The sequence below is a fragment of the Bison bison genome, unplaced genomic scaffold, assembly GCF_000754665.1.
Source record: "Bison bison bison isolate TAMUID 2011002044 unplaced genomic scaffold, Bison_UMD1.0 scf7180017864146, whole genome shotgun sequence".
NCBI classification, from domain to species: domain Eukaryota; kingdom Metazoa; phylum Chordata; class Mammalia; order Artiodactyla; family Bovidae; genus Bison; species Bison bison.
Window position 1 is genome coordinate 12,548,659 of NW_011494718.1, and position 15,505 is coordinate 12,564,163.

At 41.5% G+C, this 15,505-nt stretch overlaps 1 protein-coding gene across 12 annotated transcripts in view; it reads left to right on the top strand.

Moving 5' to 3' along the window:
* TLN2 (talin 2) overlaps positions 1-15,505 on the top strand; it is a 499,482-nt gene that overhangs the window by 362,499 nt on the left and 121,478 nt on the right. For all 12 annotated transcript variants that reach the window (XM_010840783.1, XM_010840793.1, XM_010840795.1 and 9 more), the window contains 3 exons: positions 158-292; positions 2,708-2,836; positions 4,938-5,040. In XM_010840783.1, coding sequence (XP_010839085.1) covers positions 158-292; positions 2,708-2,836; positions 4,938-5,040 — 367 coding nt within the window. The remainder of the gene's footprint in view (positions 1-157; positions 293-2,707; positions 2,837-4,937; positions 5,041-15,505) is intronic.

Below are 15,505 nucleotides of genomic sequence, written 5' to 3' on the forward strand. Positions count from 1 at the left end.
TGGGGTGGCAAATTTGGGGGGAAACTAGATAGTTTTAATGTTCATTGTTTTAGGCCAAAGTAAGTTGTGACTGATATGGTGGCATTGCTCTCTGGGTCTCTCTTCTCTGACTCTTGCTGCCCAGGAGCTGTCTGACTTTCTGTTTTTCTCTCTACAGCCTGGAAGCAAGATGGTATCCTCTGCCAAAGCTGCAGTGCCCACGGTCAGCGACCAGGCTGCGGCCATGCAACTGAGCCAGTGTGCCAAGAACCTCGCCACCAGCTTGGCAGAGCTGCGTACCGCCTCACAGAAGGCAAGTGCACCCTCGTCATGGCAGTTAGCTTGCCGCAAGTGGAGCTTTTAATTCCTTGCTGCTTGTTGTGACCTGGGTGTTCCTTGGGGCCAGAACATTGCTGGGCATGTTTCTTGGTGAAATTGTCTGTTTCATTTGCTTGACCGTTAAATATGCTTGTGTGGACTGACTTCTACCACTTTTAACTGCTGTCTCCTCGACTTAGTTATCACCTTCTGGTTACAGATGACTTTGGTTAAACTATGCTAGGTTACATACTCCCCTCCCCCCCTTATGCTGGGACTAGCAATGATCTGTTTCTCACAATCTTAGAGGAGACTGGTCATCTGTTTCTTGATGCCAGGTGGACTGTGGGCAGAGTAAGTGATCACATCATTCAGACATTATCTTGTGAACTTAGTAACAAATTATTTAGGTGGTAGGTCTAACTTGGAGGATCATTTGTATTATCTTTGTCCTGAAAGTTTTCCACGTCTTAAATGGGAACATTCACCTCACCAGGATTCTTAATAGAACAGAATTAGGGATTGAGGAGTTTCTGTCTCTGGAACTTATTAATTCCCAAAGACCCTCCTTACCGTTCTGTTTGATATGGTATTAGCATGAAGTTCTGGCATGAATTCATTGTTCCTTACTGTAACATTCCCTTTGTAGAAGCAAGCAGCCTCATACATGACTAAGGGAAGAAAGTTTGAAGCTGATTTGAATTTGTAATATAACAGTGTACTATATCACCTAAGGAAAGATATAATCTAGAGATTTAGATTGTATCTAATAAAAAAGTTATTTTGAACCCTGTTTCTCAAAGAGAGGTCCCGAGGCCATCTGCACTGGGATCACACGGAAGCACTTAAAATAGAGGCTCCTGGCCCTTGCCCCTGAGCACCCAAGTCAGCGTCTCAGGTTCTAGAGCCCAAACGTCTGCATTTTAACAAATTTCCTCAGTGACCCTGACACACCCGCCTCCAACAACTGCTTTGGAGCTGTGAGCCCCACAGTGGGACTCAAGCAAGACTGTTCACTGGGTTCACGAAGATTCTGTGAGAGCTTCCAATTATTTTTGTATATAGTGTGAGGGTTAAGTGTATAGGCTCTGGGACTTCCCTGGTGGTCCAGTGGTTAAGACTCTGTGCTCCCAACTCAGGGGGCCAGGGTTCAATCCCTGGTCAGGGAACTGGTCTCACATGTGGCAACTAAAGATCCCGTAGGCCACAGCAAAGTTCTAAGACCCAGCTCAGCCAAATAAATAATTTTTTTTAAAAAAAAAGAAGAATTTGAATCTAAATATTCAAATTCTGGCCTTGCTATCGACTAATTTTGTAACCTGGCAACTTAATTAACCTCTCTATGTCTCAGCGTCCTCACCTAGTAATACTAACCACAGAAATCAATCAAATAGTGTGTACTGCTGCTGCTGTTACTATTATCTAAAAATGAAAGATGCTAAGATTTACCTGTTTTTAATATATTTGTGTATAATTTATTAATGAGTGTGTTGGGGATGTGATGAAAGCATTTGGAGACTAGTGTTTCTAAAAGATCACAGAATAAAGTAGTTTTCTTTAAAGTTTTTACTAAGGAAAAATATCTTTCATAACCTTCAGTATGAAAAGGTAATGGTTTACAATCTAGAGATTTGAAAAAGAATTGACTCTTGAGAGTCCCTTGGACTGCTAGGAGATCAAACCAGTCAATCCTAAAGAAAATCAGTCCTGAATATTCCTTGGAAGGACTGATGCTGAAGCTGAAACTCCAATACTTTGGCCACCTGATGCGAAGAACTGACTCATGGGGAAAGACCCTGATGCTGGGAAAGATTGAAGGCAGGAAGAGAAGGGGATGACAGAAGATGAGATGGTTGGATGACGTCACCGACTCAATGGACATGGTTTGAGCACACTTGGAGAGTTGATGATGGATAGGAAGCCTAGCGTGCTGCAGTCCATGTTGCAAAGAGTCGGACACAACTGAGTGACTGAACTGAACTGAATTTTGGTATAGACTTGTCCCTAGAGTCCTGGGTTCATTTGTTGGTTCGTTCATTCAGCTCCCACATGCTTCCCAAGTTCTGTGTGCACTCATACTGTGCTGGTTGCCCCATTTCTAGAACCCAGACACAGTGAATAAGAATGCTCTTAGTATGAGAGGCAGTGTATTGCAGATATAAACAGCTTCAAGGAGATTTTAAGTATATCCTGTTGTGAAGCACACACAATTGATTATTTAGGGAACTTAGGACTAAAGTCTTAATTGAGCATAATTTTGTTCTCTTAGGAAATGCTAGTTACCTTTGCTTGCTCTTGCTAAATTAGGAGAGTCATTGATTATATCCCGAAAAGCATTCATGTGTTGCAAGGTACTGGGGTTGCTTTTCCAAGCAGACCTTCGTGTACATATTCCCATCTCTGTTGACAGGCCCACGAAGCCTGTGGTCCCATGGAAATCGATTCAGCACTGAGCACCGTGCAGACCCTGAAGAGTGAACTGCAGGACGCCAAGATGGCGGCTGTGGAGAGTCAGCTGAAGCCACTCCCCGGGGAGACGGTAGGAGATATCGGTGGCAGCCAGGGGTGGGACTTCACCTTCAATTAGGATACATTGAGGCATTTTTAGAAGTTGTGGGTCAGTGCGCCTAAATTTCAAGCTTTGTTAATGCAAAGCCCAGGATGGCCCCATGTCTCTAGAACTAGGGTAGAGATGGCTCCAAGGGGTCTCTGGTGATGGGTCTGTGTGTGCTCCTCTAGGGTGTGCCTGGGATGACCAGGCATCTGTTAATATTCACCCCTCTTTTCCATAAACAATACCTGCTGGTGGTTGTGCCTTTTTCTGAAAAGAATGCCCAGTGCAGCTGAATGAACTGTGTTTACACATAGAAGTTCTGGCTTTCTTGGTTCAGGATGTATCATCTACCAGTTGTGAGCAAGTCCTGATCTCCATGTTCCAAGTATTTTATCTGTGAAATGGGTGGCAGTTAAGTTATAAATATAAATGCAAATTATTTTCAACAATCATATTCAAAAAAATTTTTTTCCATTGTATAATGGGCAGTGACAAAGCACTTTGCTGTAGCAAACCCACAACAGCACATGGGATGATGGCACCAGAAATCTAACTTAATCCTATTACAATACCTCCTAATGCCTGTGCCAGGGTTTTCTTGGCTACAGTTTTACCAGTTGTCCTTGTTTGTATATAGATTTCTCCTTTCCGTCTCTCTTGAACATTGCTGATGAGATACCTTCATTTATTAAGCACCTGTTAAGCAGTGTATACACACACAAGCCATCTAGTTTATCCTGACAGTAACTTAATTAACAAGTGTTGTTCATCCCATTTTACAGCTGAGAAAACAGAGGTGTGTGTTTGTCACTGTTCTTCTTCGTGCTACCTGGCATTAGCATCGCAATCATGGTTTGAACCCAGATCTACAGGACTCCCTAACCCATGTCCTTGATATTTTACACTGAGAGCTTTTAACTAGTGCCACTCTTTGGATGAACTAAAAACGTTAAGAATATAAGAAGACTAATTTATCATTGAACAATGCCTGGTACATAGGAAACACACAGAAAATAATCAAGTCAAGCTACCCCTCATTGTAAAAACAAGGCAACTCAGGCTCAGAGAGGTTAAGTCACTTACCTAAAGTGCCCCAGCTAATGTTGAGGTCAGGATTGGCTCCTGGGCCAGCGGCTTTGAACTGTGGTCCAGGGTCCCATTGCAAAGTTCTGTGCTCCAAGGAGCCCATTCTGCCTTTACATAAAACAACTGGTTAGTTAGAATGCAAGAAACATCATGTAATTTTTAAAGAAATTGTTGTGTGTACTATATTATATGGTTGCCTGTAATGGACCAGGCTGTTTTTTACTTGAAGAAAATGCCTCTTAGAAAACATGTTTTGTGGTTAAAATGGCATGCACTTCCTGATCACCCAAAAGTTCTCTTCCAAAATATTGTCCTCATCTAGTAATCAAACAATTACTCGTATCCTAGGCCTCTATTGACTTTATTCTCTGAATTATTTATTCTGTTGACAAAGCAAGATGATGTGCTCGTCATGGGAAGCAAGCACTTTGCCCGTTTTTATAATCTCATTTACCACTCCAAGCCTCTATTTCTATTGCATTTCCTTCTGGTTAGAATTCCATAAAAGTATTATGATCAAATTGAACAATGGTAATGGTCCCACGTGCCAGGAAGGTGGAACAGCTGGATGTCTGCCCACTTCCTGCCAAGGCATAATTAATTCTCACTAAGGATTTTTTGCAGACTTTCTGAATTCGCTTTTAAAGGCATAATACTAATAGCTACCATTTGTTGAGTACCTACATTAATTCTCTGAAAACCTTTGAGCTAGATACTATAATCTCAGGACACAGAGACTTGGAGAGGTTCAGTGAATTACCCAAACCTATCACAGGTAGCAAGTAGAGGAGGGGAGCAGAGGGCAGGGTGTGAACTCAGATTTGTTTACCCTGAAACCTGGGTTCTTTCCCCTCTGTCACCCTCCTTCTTCACAGGGCCATTGGTATATTAGATGGGAAAGAATTGAAGCCCAGAGTTTGATTTGCATTATTTGGGGACTAAGACTTTTGTGGATGATTTGGTTCTTTTAAGTTCTTCTCCCTGTTGCATATTCTTACAGCTGGAAAAATGTGCTCAGGACCTGGGAAGTACATCTAAAGCAGTAGGCTCCTCCATGGCGCAGCTCCTGACCTGTGCTGCTCAAGGCAATGAGCACTACACAGGTGAGACTCGCCTTCATGATGCCCTGAGGCCAGGTACAGACCACGGGCTGGTGGGAGGAGTTCATTGATTTGACAATGAACCTGATGTTTTTATTTCAGCAGTTCAACACACATTTCTCAAGCACATTCCACATGCTTGTTACTGGGCTTGATGCTAAGCATACAAAAACTAATCAAATATGATTCCCCCAAACTATCAATATTTGTGATTTTTTGGCATCCCAGGGGAATTGCTGGGAGAAATGAGGAAAACAATAGAATAGGAAAGACTAGCGATCTCTTCAAGAAAATTAGAGATACCAAGGGAACATTTCATGCAAAGATGGGCTCAATAAAGGACAGAAATGGTAGGGATCTAACAGAAGCAGAAGATATTAAGAAGAGGTGGCAAGAATACACAGAAGAACTGTACAAAAAAGATCTTCATGACCCAGATAATCACAATGGTGTGATCACTCACCTAGAGCCAGACATCCTGGAATGTGAAGTCAAGTGGGCCTTAGGAAGCATCACTATGAACAAAGCTAGTGGAGGTGATGGAATTTCAGTTGAGCTATTTCAAATCCTGAAAGATGACTCTATGAAAGTGCTGCACTCAATATGCCAGCAAATTTGGAAAACTCAGCAGTGGCCACAGGACTGGAAAAGGTCAGTTTTCATTCCAGTCCCAGAAAGGCAATGTCAAAGAATGCTCAAACTACCACACAATTGCACTCATCTCACACGCTAGTAAAGTAATGCTTAAAATTCCCCTAGCCAGGCTTCAGCAATATGTGAACTGTGAACTTCCAGATGTTTAAGCTGGTTTTAGAAAAGGCAGAGGAACCAGAGATCAAATTGCCAACATCCACTGGATCATGGAAAAAGCAAGAGAGTTCCAGAAAAACATCTATTTCTGCTTTATTGACTATGCCAAAGCCTTTGACTGTGTAGATCACAATAAACTGGAAAATTCTGAAAGAGATGGGAATACCAGACCACCTCACCTGCCTCTTGAAAAACTTGTATGCAGGTGAGGACGCAACAGTTAGAACTGGACAGGGAACAACAGACTGGTTCCAAACAGGAAAAGGAGTTCGTCAAGGCTGTATATTGTCACCCTGCTTATTTAACTTCTATGCAGAGTACATCATGAGAAACGCTGGACTGGACAAAGCACAAGCTGGAGTCAAGATTGCCGGGAGAAATATCAATAACCTCAGATATGCAGATGACACCACCCTTATGGCAGAAAGTGAAGAAGAACTAAAGAGCCTGTTGATGAAAGTGAAAGAGGAGAATGAAAAAGTTGGCTTAAATCTCAACATTCAGAAAACTAAGATCATGGCATCCGGTCCCATCACTTCATGGCAAATAGATGGGGAAACAGTGGCTGACTTTATTTTTGGGGCTCCAAGATTGCTGCAGATGGTGATTGCAGCCATGAAATTAAAAGACACTTACTCCTTGGAAGGAAAGTTATGACCAGCTTAGACAGCATATTAAAAAGCAGAGACTTTTTACTTTGCCAACAAAGGTCCTTCTAGTCAAGGCTATGGTTTTTCCAGTGGTCATGTATGGCTGTGAGAGTTGCCCTGTGAAGAAAGCTGAACGCCGAAGAATTGATGCTTTTGAACTGTGGTGTTGGAGAAGACTCTTGAGAGTCCCTTGGACTGCAAGGAGATCCAACCAGTCCATCCTAAAGGAGATCAGTTCTGGGTATTCATTGGAAGGACTGATGTTGAAGCTGAAACTCCAATATTTTGGCCACCTGATGTAAAGAGTGGACTCATTTGAAAGACCCTGATGCTGGGAAAGATTGAGGGCAGGAGGAGAAGGGGATGACAGAGGATGAGATGGTTGGATGACATCACTGACTGAATGGACATGGGTTTGGGTGGACTCCGGGAGTTGGTGATGGACAGGGAGGCCTGGTGTGCTGCAATTCATGGGGTCGCAAAGAGTCAGACATGACTGAGCGACTGAACTGAACTGAACTGAACTGAGGGTGTGTTCTTGCCTGGGAAATCCCGTGGACAGAGGAACCTAGTGGCCTGCAGTCCATGGAGTCGCAAAAGAGTTGGACACAACTTTGCAACTTTAACAGAAAACAAAGCTGTGCAGCTACGCAGCTACACTCCTTCCTGCAGTGCCTGAAAGTTCTACTTGTTCTACATCCTGGGCCCCGCTCTATTCTGTCAATTTTAGCTTTTCTATTCAGTGTGTAGTGGAATCACATTACGGTTTTTAATTTGTGTGTCCCTGAGAAGCAGTGTGGTTGAGGATATTTTCAGTGTATCAACCATTTGGATACCTTCTTTGTGAAGCATCTCTTCATGTCTTTTGTGCATTTTTAAAAATATTGATTTTCTGTCTTTTCCTTATATATCTGCAGGAATTAGTTGTCACATATTTTGTGGCTTACCTTTTTGCTGTCTTACAGGTGTATCTTGATAAACAAAACTTAAACTTTAATACAGTCCAATTTGTACTTCTCCTTTATGGTTAGTGCTTTTTGTGTCCCATTTAACAATTTTACTTTTCCAAGTCATAAAGATATTCTTCGCTGTTATAGTCTAGAAGCTTTGTTTCACTTTCCGTATAGTAAGTCCCCTGTATATGATCCTTCAGGCTGTGAACTTTCAAAGATGCAAATATGCATCCCATCAGCATCAGCCATGAGTGAAACTGCAGCTTGCCCTCCATCTCCTGTTGCTGACAGTCCTTCAGCTCTACCCTCTCCCCTCTCTTCTCCCTTGTCCAGTCAGTAACTCTTCTTGCCTCACTTGATGCCAGGCCCTGTATGCCAGCTGTTTTACTGTACTACTGTACTTTTCCAGGTACTGTACTGTAAGATTTAAAATATTTGTGTGTGTGTGTTTTTATGCATTCTTTGTGTGTAAAGTATTATAAACCTATTACAGTACTGAATAGCTGATTGTGTCAGTTGGGTAACTATTTTTTATAAAATAGCCTATTGGGTAGGCTATTTTTGTTGGACTTACAAATTGGACTTAATGAATGTGCTCTTGGAATGGAACCTGTTCATTTGTAATGGACTTGCTATATTTAGAACTGTGATCCACCTGGAACTGAGTGGCAAACGGGGTCCTAGTGGAGTTGTTTTTGCACTAGGGCATCCATGCACTTCCTTTCCCCAATGGTCTTGAGGGCCACTTCATTATAAATTAAGTGAATCAATGTGTGTGAATCAGTTGCTAAACTTTGCTTCTTTTTCATTGCTGTAATTGCCTGTTCCTACCTTAGTACCACACTTGCCTAATCACTGCAGTTTTATACTAACTGTATCCAAGAATGTGAGTGCCCTGACCCTACTGTTCTTCCTCAAGTTAGTCCTGACTTCCTTGACCCTTTATATCCACTCTGTTTTAGATGCAGCTGATCAATTTGTGCCTTCCCACCAATAAAAGCCTTTTTAGTTTGTTTTTTTTTTTTTCTTGGTGGTTTGATTTTGATTTGGGTTTCCTGAATCTGGAGATAATTGGCATTTTTATATCACCGAGTCTTACAATCTACGAATACAGCATGTGTCTACATTATTTAGGTTTCCTTTCTCTGAATATTGTTTTATAGTTTTTTGCATAGATATTTTGGTTTTCATTATAGTATGCATCATCAAGCTTCTCCCCTTTTACTTTCAGTTTTGCTCTATGTTTATATTTAATGTGTGTCCTGCTATATCATGTAGTTGTCCTTTTATGGGGGGAGAAGTTGTTTGTTGCTGTGACACTATTTGCGTTTCAGTTGGAGTATTTGGTCTACTTACATATAATGTAATTACTGATATATCAAGGTTTGAATTTGTCATCTTACTATTCTTTTCTCTATGTCCTACCTACCCTAGGTTCCCTTCTTCTCTCCTTTCTTGCCTTCTTTCGGATTTATAAGTGCTTTATAAAATCCATTACCCTTGATTGGTTTTCTGTACTTTCATTGCCTATTTTGTTTGTTTTGTGGCTGTGCTGGGTCTTTGTTGCTGCACACGGGCTTTCTTTAATTGCAGTGAGCGGGTGCTGCTCTTCTTTGCGGTGTGCAGACTTCCTATTGTGGTGGCTTCTCTGGTTGCAGAGCAAAGTTGTGGCCCACAGGCTTAGTTGCTCCCTGGCTTGTGGGATCTTCCTGGAACAGGGATCAAACCCATGTCCCCTGTATTGGCAGGTAGATTCTTAACCACGTGGCCCACCCGGAAAGTCCTCATTGCCTATTCTTTTAACAATTTTTTAAAAGTATAATATAGGTTAGTATGTTTACCTCTTCCTGGACAGTGCAAGAATCTTGGGACACATACACTTTATTTATCTTTCTTCCAACTCGTTCCTTGTTGTTGAGTGTTTTAATTCTACATATATTTAACCTCCTCAATTCGGATTCAGAGTTGCGTCATAGTAATAATCAAGTGCTCCTCCACATTGACCTTTCCACTGTTGTTCATTCCTCCCTGATCTCAGTGTGCCTCCACCTGGGATTGTTTCCTTTCTGCCCAAAGAACTCCCTTCATTACTTCCTTTAGTGCGAGTCTGCTGTGACCAATTCTTTCAGTTGTTGTTTGCCTAAAAATGCCTTGTGTAACCTTTATTTTGGGTGGATAATTTTATGTATTATAAAGTTTTAGGTTGGCGGTTGTTTTCTTCTAGCTTTTGAAGATGTTATTCCTTTGGTTTCTGGCTTCCTTTATTTCTGCTGTGAAGTTAGCTGTCACTTTACTCTTCTACAGGTAATGTGGTTTTAGTTTTCCCTCTGCTACTTGAACTTTCTCGATCTTTTTTTGAATTTTTGAATTTTCTCAGTCTTTGATTTTCAACCACTGTGCCCAGAGTTTTGTTGTGTGCTGTTTTGCCTACTTATCCTGCCTTGGGTTTTAGTACTCCTTGAAGATGAGATTTGTTATCTTAGGTCACTTTTAAAAAACTCAACCACTGCACCTTCTAATATTGCTTCCATCCCATTTTTTCTCTCCTCTTTGTAGATTCCAGTTACCCCCTATGTTGGACATTTTCACTATATGTGTCTCCTATGCTTTTTTTCTATGTTGGGCATGATTTTTCTTCATGCTTTATTCTGTGGGCTTTTTTTTTTAATCTGCAGCTCACTATTCCTCTGTTTATTTGTGTCTATTCTATCTTTAAACCTTCTGTTGGGTTTTTAATTTTTAATGTCATATTTTATACTAGTCTTTTGATAGCTTTCTTATACTTCCCCCTTCTCTGCAGAAATTCTCTATCTTGTCATCTAACTTCTTCAACATACTTTTCACATTTACCTAAAACCCAGGTAAAAATTAAAAAAAAAAAAAATTTTTTTCTGCCTGGTCATGCAGCATGTAAGGTTTTAGTTCCCTGACTAGGGATCACACCCATGCTCCCTGCATTGAAAGCACAGTCTTAACCACTGGATGGACCATCAGGGAAGTTCCAAAGTCCCAGCCTTGAGGATCCAATGTCAAGATCAACTATGGGCATCTTATTGTCTGTTTTGGGGTTTTGTCCCTCTGTTTTCAATTATTGATCTTATCTCCTGATGTTTCTGATATTTTAAAAATTTAATGCTAATCATTGGTATTTTCATTGTAGAGATAATTTGAGGTTCTAGATTGTGCTTTCTTCGATACAGAGGATTATTCTTTTATTTTAGCAGGTGGTTTAGAAATGAGCAGATCACCATAATATGAGTGGATCTGAACTGACTGGATATTGTAAAGTCTATTTCCAATGTACGTTCCATGATGTAGCCCTTTGTGCCAGCTGTCCAAACACCTGTGGTGTTTATGAGGGCCATTCTGACAGTTGAACTCAGAACTATATGTTTAGCATCCCAACCCCACACCATTGCAGAAGGTTTTGCTCAGCCTCTCAGCTTCTGGGCAGCAGTTTACGAATTAGAAAATGCCTTGAGGGAAAAGTAACATTGTACTCACTTCTAAGTGCTTTCTTTCTCTTCAGGATCTTGGCTTTCTTTACCTTGGCTCCTTGGTACCTCTCCATTGTCTTCAAACAGATGTTTCATATATTTTCCCCAGTGTTTCTAGTTGTCTCTCAGGAGGGGAGGATTCATCTGCAATAAGTTATTCTGCCTCTTTAGTTTTTTAAAAAACTGTGTATATTTATTACTTTGAAAATAAAAGCATAACACGAACACAAAAAGAATTATAGCATAGTGTAATATAGTACCTACAACAGTAAAAATGAGCAATTCTGTCTTCATGAGAGGCTAAAGGAAGATACTAAAGCAGAATTGACACTTGATAGGGGTCTTAAGGATTATTACAACTCACATAGTATCTACGGAGAAGAAGTGTATGTAAATTTTTAAAAGTGTAGGGCATAATAGAGATGTAGTTTCAAGAATTTCTGCACATTGCTGAAATCTTGCCAAATTTTATGTAGATGATGAAATGGATTTTTACTGAAGGAATGACTGCTTTACAACTTGTATCATCTGATACTGATTAACATCTAGAATGACAAACTGTCTAGCTGGTGTCTGAAGAGCAGACTAGGAATAGCCCCATTTCATTTTGGCAGGTACCAACTAGGTAGACTTGGAAACAGCATATGTGAAGTCCCAAAAGCAGGAGGAGAAGGCTAATCAAATGAACTGAGAGGGATCCTAGTAAAAGGCAGGGAGGTAGGCAGTGAGAAGATAAGGCTGTGAAGGTCGGCTGGGGTCAGATCCTGAAAGGCGTCATGCATACAATCCTCAATCCATCAGTAGTGTCAGACTCTTTGTGACACTGTGGACTGTACCCCACCAGGCTCCCCTGTTGATGGGATTTCCCAGTAAGAATACTCAAGTGGGTGGCCATTTCCTCCTCTAGGAGATCTTCTCAACCCAGGGGTCGAACCCACATCTCCTGTGGCTCCTGCATTGACAGGCAGTTTCTTAACCACTGAGCCTCCTGGGAAGCCCCAAAAGGCCTCATAAGCAAATTTACATAAATTGAGGGACCTTCCTGGTGGTCAGTTGGTAAGAATCTGCCTTTCAGACTTCCCTGGTTGTCCTGTAGATAAGAATCTGCCTGCCAGTGCAGGAGACACGGGTTTGATAGCTGGTCTGGGAAGATCCCACATGCTGTGGAACAACTAAACCCATGTACCACAACTACTGAACCAGCATGCTGAAGTTACTGCAGCCTGTGCACTTGGAGCCCGTGCTCTGCAACAAGAGACACCCCTGCTGGTGCAACTAGAGAAAGCCTGTGCACAGTAATGAAGACCCAGTGCAACCAAAAATAAAACAATTATTTTAAAAAAAAAAATCCGTCTTGCAATGCAGGAGACACAGGTCCAATCCCTGATCAGGGAAATAAGATCCCACGTGTGGTAGGGCAACTAAATCTGTGCACTGCAACTTCTGAACGCACCAACTCTGAAGCTGAAGCCCCACAACTGGAGAGCCCATGAGCCACAACAAAGACCTGATACAGCCAAATAAATACACATTTTTAAAAACAATAAATAAATTGAAATTTAATCTCAGAGCATGTGAAAATACTGAAAAGTTTGCATCCATGGGCACAGTCTAAATTGCCCTTTAATGCAGATTACCCTTCTTTCATGTGCAGATAAGTTAGAAACAAAGTTGGGGCCACTGAGACCAGTGAGAAGGCTGTTGCAATTATCCATATAAGAAATGTTAGTGGTTTGTCGTGGAGATTTTGTTGTTGTTCAGTTGCTAGGTTGTGTCCAACATTTTGTGGCCCCATGGACTGCAGCACTCCAGGCTTCCCTGGCCTTCACTATGTCCTGGAGTTTGCTCAAACTCATATCCATTGAGTCTACAATGCCATCCAACCATTTCATCCTCTGTCACCGCCTTCTCCTCTTGCCCTCAATCTTTCCCAGCATCAGGGTCTTTTTCCAGTAAGTCCAGCTCTTGTCATCTGGTGGCCAAAGTATTGGAGCTTTAGCTTCAGCAACAGTCTTTCCATTGGATATTCAGAGCTGATTTTCTTCAAGATAGACTGGTTTGATCTCCTTGCAGTCTGATGGACTCACAAGAGTCCTCTCCAGCATCGCTGTTTGAAAGCATCAATTCTTTGGTGCTCAGCCTTCTTTGTGGTCCAGCTCTCACATCCGTACATGACTAATGGAAAAACCATAGCTTTGCCTATATGGACTTTTGTCAGCAAGGTGATGTCTCTGCTTTTTAATACACTGTCTAGGTTTGTCATAGCTTTCCTTCCAAGAAGCAAGCGCCTTTCATTTTCATGGCTGTAGTCAACATCCACAGTGATTTTGGAGCCTAAGAAAATAAAATCTGTCACTGCTTCCACTTTTTCCCCTTCTATTGGCCATGAAGTGATGAGACCAGATGCCGTGGTCTTAGTTTTTTGAATGTTGAGTTTCAAGCCAGTTTCTTCAGCTCCTCTTTCACCTTCATCAAGAGGCTCTTTAGTTCCTCTTCACTTTCTGCCATTGGAGTGGTATCATCTGCATATTGGTAGTTTTTGGTATTTCTTCCAGCAGTCTTGAATCCAGCTTGTGCTTCATCCAGCCATGCATTTCACATGATGTACTCTGCATAGAAGTTAAATAAGCGGGGTGACAATATACAGCTTTGATGTACTCCTTTCCCAGTTTGTAACCGGTCTGTTGTTCCATGTCAGGTTCTAACTGTTGCTTCTTAACCTGCATACAGATTTCTCAGGAGGCAGGTAAGGTGGTTTGGTATTCCTATCTCTCTAAGAATTTTCCACAGTTTGTTGTGATCCACACACTCAAAGGCTTTAGTGTAATCAATAAAGGAGAAGTAGATGTTTTTCTGGAACTCCCTTGCTTTCTCCATGATCCAAAGAATACTGGCATTTTAATCTCTCAAGAAGGTAGGGAAAACCACCAGGCCATTCAGATTTGACCTAAATCAAATCTCTTATGATTATAAAGAGGAGGTGATAAATTGCTTCAAGGAATTAGATCTGACAGAGTGCCTGAAGAACTATGGACGGAGGTTCGTAACATTGTACAGGAGGCAGTGAGCAAAACAATTCCAAAGAAGAAGAAATGCATGAAGGCAAAGTGGTTGTCTGAGGAAGTTTTACAGATAGCTGAAGAAAGAAGAGAAGTGAAAGGTGAAAGACAAAAGAGAAAAGGAAAGGTATACCCAACAGAATGCAGAGTTTCAGAGAACAGCAAGGAGAGATAAGAGCGTTGCCAAGAAATAGAGGAAAACAATAGATTAGGGAAGACTAGAGATCTCTTCCGGAAAATTGGAGATACCTAGGGAACATTTCATGCAAAAATGGGCATGATAAAGGACAGAAAACAGTAAGGACCGAACAGAAGCAGAAGAGATTAAGAAGAGGTGGCAAGAATACACAGAAGACTATACAAAAAAGATCTTAATGACCCGATAATTATTATGGTGTGGTTTCTCACATAGAGCCAGACATCCTGGAATCAAGTGGGCTGTAGGAAGTATTACTATGAACAAAGCTAGTGGAGGTGATGGAATTCCATCTGAGCTATGTAACATACTAAAAGGTGATATTGTTAAAGTGTTGCACTCAATATATCAGCAAATTTGGAAAACTCAGCCATGGCCACAAGACTGGGAAAGTTTTCATGCCAATCCCAAAGAAAGGCAATGCAAAGAATTTTCAGACTACCATACAATTGCACTCACTTCACATGCTGACAAGACTGTCCTCAAAGTCCTTCACACCAGGCTTCAGCAGTACGTGATCTGAGAACTTCCAAACATAAAAATGTATTTAGAAATGGCCTTGGAGATGAGGGATGGATTAAAGACAAAGAGACTTGACAATTGTTGGCAGTGGATTAGAAGTTGGTAGGAATGGGAGTAAGGAAAGTAACATAGACAGCTCTAAGTTTAGCCTCATGGCTGAACACACTGTGGTAGAAACACTGGATCATGGGAAGACATGTTGAGGGCTGGAATTTCAGGATTCCAGGTTCAACTTCAAATGGATTCAATTTGAAGTCCCTGCAGGATATCCACAGAGAGGCGCTCATTAGGCAACTAGATATTTGCTTCCGGAACTCAGTAGAGAAGTCTGAGCTGGAGATAAATATTTTTAAATTTTGAATAAAATGGTGTTGATTGATACGATGGTAGGGAGGTAGAGAAGTTTGCCTTGGGGTGGGGGTAGTGGCACAATAAGAAAAATTTTATCAGATATAACCCTGCCAAACCCTTTGAGGAGAAGGCTGAGCAATAGAAATCTTTGAAAGACACGAGAATGTGCATCCTTAGAGCAAGGAAACCAGGAGAAAGGGATGTCTCTCAGCTCAGTGTCTGCCTAGAAAGACACTGAAGAGAGGGACGTAAGCATCTGCTTGGCTTAAGGAAAAACTAAGTCACTGACTCTCCCTGTTGACGGCTGTTTCAATAAAGTCGAAGAGTTGATGGGAAGCAGGGAGAGGACGTGAGTGTGGACAACTTCTCTCTGGGTGTCAGTTCCCTCTCCACATCTGTGATGTGTGGGGTATTCAGAAGTTGTACACAA